Source organism: Elephantulus edwardii, unplaced genomic scaffold (assembly GCF_000299155.1).
Source record: "Elephantulus edwardii isolate Elephantulus edwardi_28Jun2011 unplaced genomic scaffold, EleEdw1.0 scaffold00129, whole genome shotgun sequence".
Lineage (NCBI taxonomy): Eukaryota > Metazoa > Chordata > Mammalia > Macroscelidea > Macroscelididae > Elephantulus > Elephantulus edwardii.
The window spans coordinates 2,274,404-2,281,537 of NW_006399879.1; the positions used below are offsets into that span (position 1 = coordinate 2,274,404).

Below are 7,134 nucleotides of genomic sequence, written 5' to 3' on the forward strand. Positions count from 1 at the left end.
ATCTGATCTTCGCTCATTAGTGTTCAAGGCCTCAAACCTGTTCCTGAGATGGTTCTGAAATTCAGGTGGGATAGACTCAAGGTCATATTTTGGTTCCTGTGGTCTTCATTTCACTTTCCTCAGCTTCAGCTTAAACTTGCATATGAGTAGTTGGTAGAATGTTTCACAATCAGCACTTGGCCTAGTTTTCACAGCTGATACGGAGCTTCTCCAGAAGTTCTTTCCACAGATGTAATGTGTCTGATTCCAATGAATACCATCAGGTGAAATCCATGTGTATAGCCTGAGTTTATGTTTCTTGTAAAATGTATTTGCAACAAATAAATTTTTGATTGTGCAAAATTCTATCATCCTATCTCCAGCTTCATTTCTGTCACCAAGTCCATGCCTTCCAACTACTCATCCTTCTTCTCTGTTCCCAACGTTTGCATTCAAGTCACCCATCACTATTAATGCATCTTGATTGCATGTTTGATCAATCTCTGACTGCAAAAGTTGGTAGAAATTAATGAAACAACATATGAGTGAGAGCCTATGGTGATGAAGGAAGAAGTTCAGACTGCTTTGAAAGAATTAGCAAAGAATAAGACTCCAGGAATAGACGGTATACCAATTGACATATTTCAACTAACAGATGCTGCCCTAGATGTGCTCACCAAATTGTGCCAAGAAATCTGGAGAACAACCACTTGGCCAACTGACTGGAAGAGTTCTATATTTGTTCCCATTCCAAAGAAAGGTCCCACAGAGTGTGGAAATTATCGAACAATATAATTAATATCACGTGAGAGCAAGATTCTGCTGAAGATTATCCAGAAACGACTGGAACAGCACATCAACAAAGAACTACCAGAAGTGCAGGCTGGGTTTAGACAGGGTCGTGGTACTAGGGATATTGCAGCTAATGTTAGATGGATCTTAGCTGAAAGCAAGGAATACCAGAGGAATGTCTATCTGTTTCATTGATTAGCAAAGGCGTTTGACTGTGTGGATCATAACAAACTGTGGCTGACTATGAGAAGAATGGGATTCCCAGAACACTTGATTGTGCTAATGCAAAACCTATACTTGGACCAGGAGACAGTCATCAGAACAGACAAGGAAACACTGCATGGTTCAAAATTGGGAAGGGTGTATTCCAGGGCTGAATCCTGTCTCCATGCCTTTTCAATCTTTAAGCAGAATAGATTATGAGGGAGGCTGGCTGTATGAGGAAAATGTGGCATTAGGATTGGAGGAAGAATCAGCAACAATCCACGTTACACAGATGACACAACCCTGCTTGCTGAAACTGAGGAGGACCTGAAGCACTTGCAGTGGAAGGTCAGAGACTTCAGTCTTCAGTATTGTTTGAGGCTCAATATCAAGAAAACAAGGATTCTCACCATTGGGCCAATTGGCAGCATCATAATGAATGGTGAAGAGATTGAGATTGTTCATAGTTCTGGTTTGCTTGGCTCCACAGTAAACAGTCTTGGCACCAGCAGCCAGGAAATTAAAAGACGCATTGTGATGGGAAAGTCTGTGGTTAGAGACCTTTCTAAAGTACTGAAGTGGAATGATGTTAGTCTGGAGACTAAGGTGCTCCTGAAAAATGCCATGGTCTTTGCAACTTCTTGCTACGCATCAGAGAGTTGGACAGTGACTAGGGATGATAGAAGGAGAATTGATGCCTTTGAGCTGTGGTGTTGGAGAAGAGTGTTGAATATACCATGGACTGCTAAGAAAATAAACAGGTTTGTCCTGGAGAGGGTGAAGCCAGGCTGCTTCTAGGAAGTAAAGATTCTGAGGCTTTGTCTGACATACTTTGGACATGTTTCAAGGAGGGATTGGTCCTTGGAGAGGGATGTCATGCTTGGGAGGGTGAAGGATGTCATGCACAGGAGGGGAAGACTCTCTGTGAGGTGGATTGATTACGTGACTGGGGTAATGGGGGCAGGTGTGTCAGAGATAGTGAGATTGGCACAGGATAGGGCAGAGTTTAAGACACAGATGACTGGACAGCACATAACAATAACAGTTAGATGAGGCTATTCCTTGAAAAGCAGCACCATGCTGAGAAGATGGAAGGTCAGCAAAAAAAAAACAAACAAAAACACCAAAAAAGGAAGAGCCCTAGAGAGATGGATTGACACGATGACTTCAGCAATGAGCTCTAGTGTGTCCGAGACGATGAGTACGGCACAGGATAGGACAGGGTTCAGGTCGGCTGTCATAGGGTCCTGATGAGTCATTCTCAACTTGACAGCACCTAACAACAACAACATAGAGTCCGTAGGAGTTGGAGGAGTCTCAGAGCTTGGCTTTGGGTATTGTTGATGTTACTGGTATTGTTGCTGACATTGTTGCCATGATGTTGCTGGTGATGTACTTTGTTGTGATGCTGTTGTAACGGTGCTATGGGTGTTGTTACTGTTGCTTGTTGTTTTGTGCTGTCAAGTTGTTGTTGGTGTCAGTATTGTTACTGATGTTGATAAAGAACCCGTTGATATTAATTGACTGTGTTACCAGCCTGATTATAAGTTAGTCATAATTCAGCAGCTTTGCCAACGAGAAACTTCTTTCCCAATCCTACCACAATCTGGAGAGACACAAAGGGGATTTTCATTCCACTCCCCCAGAGAGAAAGTTGTAAAAACACAGTATCTCAATGACCTGGTGCTGTTGTCACTCAGATGAAAATAAAACAAAGCCCAGGAGCAGCTTTAAATACCTAACGCCCACTGTCTTGGACCCCTGGAGGCTGACAGTCCAAGTCAGGGTTTCAGGCATACCATTGCTTCCTCAACAGCCCTGACGTTCCTTAGTCTGTGGACCATCACCACTTGGATCTGTTCTCCTCTGAGCATGTCTATCTGGGTCTTTATGTAACACCGAAATTATGAGGTTGACAATCTGCCATTCACCCCTATGACTTCAACCTAATAAGAAAACCGTATTTCCACATGTCGTTAAAGTGACAGAAAGCAAACCCTCCTGTCATCAAGTCAGTTGACTCGGAGCAATCCTTCAGGGCAGAGTAGCCCTGCCCCCAGTGTTTCCCATCTCTGATCTCCACAGAAGAGGACAGCCACATCATTCTCCCATAGACAGGCCGATGGACTCAAACCAATGACCTTTTGGTTAGCCACTGAGCTTTTAACCACCACATCACCAGAGCTCAACCATAGACACCCCAAGCCCCAGTGCCACCGAGTCCATGTGAACTCATAATGAGCGACCCTCCACATTTCTGATGCTGTAAATCTTTATGGGCGGAGACTGCCCTCCTTTCTCCCATGAAGCAGTTGGTGGATTAGAACCACTGACTTCTGATAGCAGCACAACATGGTACCCACTATGCCAGCAGGGCTCCCCATCCACACATCCAGGGGCCAGGAATTCAGCACACTTTGGGGAACACTGTCAATCCATAACCCGCGTAACCAGCTTCCCTCCGGCCACTGTGAATGGAGCACGCTCAGCTCAGCACCCCCTTTTCAAGATCTCCACCCCCCTACTGCCCTCGAGCTGATCCTAACGCAAAGCAGCCCACCATCGTGCCTCCGAGACTCTAGATCTTCGCCAGAGCGGACTTCCCATCTTTTTCCTGAGGAGCATTTAATGTACTCAGTCAGTCAACCTTTCAAGTTAACAGCCCAACACATAACGTATTACATCACCAGGGCACTGTTGAGGCCTGTACTAGCCAATGCCAAGAGCCCTGGGGGCGTAATGGTGCCAAAGGTCAGAGGTATGAACCTGTGGACCACATTACAGGAGGAAGATGAAGTCGTCTGCTCCTGTTAAGATGGACAGTCCTCCGGTGGTTCCATGTCTGAACTGATTCTTCTGTTTGATCAAGCAGGATGAATGCAGTGAAGACCTCAGTTCAGTCTTTCCTTACCGAGCCAAGTGGAAGACAGCAGAAAGATCTGCCATGCGCAGTTCCCCCTGGTTCTGTCATGCTTGCTAACAATCCTGATATGGACTGAGCCTTTGTTGGAGTTTGTGGTTAAGAGGAGAGGTGAGGAGATAGAAATGGGGGTGCAAACAAGGACAGCTTCATTAGAAGAGGTATGTCCTTGAGAACGGCATGGACCGTGTCTCCTGAGATAGGAAGGTGTGAGAAAAGGCATGGGCGGGGTTTCCAGAGACTGGGCGGAGGTTGGATTCAGGCTCTGGTTATTGGCACCATTCATGTGCTTGGAACACGACACACGACAGAGTCATGTTCCCTGGCTTGTACTGGGTAGGGCCTGGTCCAGCCACCCTATTTGACCCTTTCTTCTCATTGGCTAACATGAGTTCTGCCTCTTTTAGCCCGACTTATGGTCTTCGCAATTACTTGTTATGCATCAGAGAGCTGGACAGAGACTAAAGATGACAGAAAGAAGAAGAATTGATGCCTTCGAGTTGTGATGCTGGAGAAGAGTCTTGAACATACCACTACCATAGACCACCAAGAAAACAAATAAGTCTGTCTTGGAGAGGGTGAAACCAAGTTTCTCCTTGGAGGCTAGAATTTTGAAGCTCTGTCTCACATACTTTGGGCACATGGCCAGGAGGGACTGGTCCTTGGAGAAGGACATTATGTTCGAAAGGGTGGAGGAACAGCACAGGAGAGGAAGGCCTCCTAAAAGATGGATTTATACACTAACTGTTGCAGTGGGAGTAGGTGTGTCTGAATCAGTAAGACTGGCTCAGGACAAGGCAGGGTTCAGAGCTGCTGTACGTAGGGTTGCTATGGGTCACAGGTGACTCGACAGCACATAACAACTACAACAACCCTAATTTAGCCCCACACAATGGGGACTATGGGTCAAGCCAGCATCCGGGGACTATGTTGGGGTCCTCATCCACCACTCTCTTATGTAGTAACTGGGGGGAAAAAAGAGAAAAAGAGGTGCCACTTGCACCCCCTAACATCCCAACTTATCTCCCATGATGTAATTCTTTTCCATGTTGGTCTCTCCAAAGGCTGTCTTCGGTCCACCATGATTTTTAACCCCCATGGATGTAGGTAGGAGTTTGCTGCTTACACACAGGCAGCATGTACTGTGCTGTGTGTGACTTCAGAGAGCAGATCTCCATTGATTGTTGAAAAAAATGCACAATGTCGCTTGGGCATTTTACTACAGGGACTTTCAGATGACCTTCATCACGTGTTTTAACTGTGCCACCACTATCTCTCACCTTTTCCCATCCTCTCAACCTTTCCCCATCTGCATAAACAGACTGCCCCTCAAGCGTCCCCTCTAATCTTTCAAGTTGACAGCTCCTTAAAAAGCCCTGCTGGTGTCAGTTTTACTGCTAACTATAAGGTCAGTGGTTTGAGTCCATCGGCCACTCTGCAGAAGAGAGATGGACAGTGTGTGCTCAGAAGCCCCCTGGAAGGTGTCAGAAACACCTGTGTTGCCCCGGGCACTGTCTCAGCTCCTCTTGGCAACTGGCAGGTCAGTACAACCAAACCGCTGACCAGGATCGTCCTCGACGGATCTCCTGAAAGGAGAGCTGGGAAATGGGCTGCCTTATCCTGCGTGAGCCTGCTGGTAAGTTATCCAGAGTATGAACCTGATAAGAGCTCAAGAAATCCAATCCAAACTCCATTGAGTGAGAGTGAGGCTAATTATTAAGCAATTTTTGCAAAATCAGGGGCTCAAGCCAGACAAAGAAAAGGCTTTTGGCAGCCCTCCGAAAGAACTTACCTCCTTATCTAGAGAGTCCCCTCCCCAATTCTTCATGGGCTGAGCACTTATGGGGCCACACAATCTTTCCCAGATGCCACCTCAGCTCAATCTCTTCTCTACGTCCCCCCATTTTCTCCCTTCCTCCTTATCCTGTTTGTGTACATATTCTGGGGGCGCTGTGGGTTTTCATGTCAGTGAAAAGTTTGTTACATGAAATTCTTCTGCGTCAACCAATTCTTCTTGGTACAGTGACTCTGTGTACTCCTTCCATCTTCTTTTGATGCTTCCTGGATCAATCAATAGCAACTTTAAGTATTGCAACTCAAGGCTTGAATTTGTTCTTCAGTTCCTTCCTCTTAAGAAATGTGGAGCAAATACATCCCTTTTGAGTTTCTGACTCCAGGTCTTTGCACATTTCATTATAATATTTTGCTTTGTCTTCCCAGCCTGCCCTTGTAAGTCTTCTGCTCAGCCCCTTACTCTCATGCAATATTCACCGTCTCTTCTGACATCCCTCTCGGTCTTTTCTTCCTCCTCTGTAATGACCTTTTGCATTCTATTAATTGGTGGTATTCTTCACACAGCTGTGATGTCTTCCCACAGCTTACCTGGTCTTCACTTATTAGTATTCGAGTCCTCAAACCTGTTCTTGAGATGGCTTTTAAACTTAGGTACAATAGACTCAAGGTCAAATTTTGGTTCTTGTGGATTTACTTGTCTTCATTTAACTTCAGTTTGAATTTGCATATGAGTAGTTGATGGTCTGTTCCACAGTCAGCACCTGATTAGTTTTCACAGCTGATACTGAGCTTCTCCAATGATTCTTTCCACAGATGTAGTCAATCTGATCCTTGTATCGAGCATCAGGTGAGGTCTTTGTGTATAATCACCATTTGTGTTTCTTATAAAAGGTATTCACAACGAATAAATCATTATATAGAATGTTTGTTTCCTTTGGCTCAAATCCTGATTCATTACCTTAGTCTTTGTTGAATTCTATTTCTCACAGAACGTCGCTATGAATCTGAATTAACGCCACAGTAGTGGGTGAAGGAGCTGTGAGGGTGCTTTCAGATAAAGCACTTGGGCTGCTCATTGCAAGGCTGGAGGTTCAAGCTTATTAGCCAACCATGAAGGAAAGGTAAGGCAGGCTACGTCCGTACAGGTGTGCAGACTTGGGATGTGCATGGTGCAGGTGTCCTGTAGGATTACTACAAGTTAGAATTGGCCTGGTGCAAGTGGGTTTAGGTTTTTTTGTCAGATAATTCGTAAGAGTATAATGCAACAACTTCATCTTACTTGGATCCACAATTGACACCCTTGGTACCAGCAGTCAGGAAATCAGGAGACGTATTGCATTGGGACTGGGGCGACAGGGGTCAATGTGTCGGAATTAGCAAATTGGCTCTGGACAGGGAAAGGTTCAGAGCTGCTGAACGCAGGGTCACTATGCATCGCAGGTGAC

General features: G+C 45.5%; 1 protein-coding gene across 1 annotated transcript in view; it reads right to left on the reverse strand.

Annotated features, from left to right (window-relative positions):
- Positions 1-6,857, reverse strand: part of LOC102867740 (transmembrane protein 231-like) — a 9,020-nt gene extending 2,163 nt beyond the window's left edge. The window contains exons 1-2 of the mRNA XM_006893640.1: positions 6,833-6,857; positions 5,111-5,204 (exon numbers count right to left, since the gene is read on the reverse strand). Of these exons, the coding sequence (XP_006893702.1) occupies positions 5,111-5,204; positions 6,833-6,857 (119 nt within the window). The remainder of the gene's footprint in view (positions 1-5,110; positions 5,205-6,832) is intronic.
- Between the last annotated feature and the right edge of the window lie 277 nt (positions 6,858-7,134).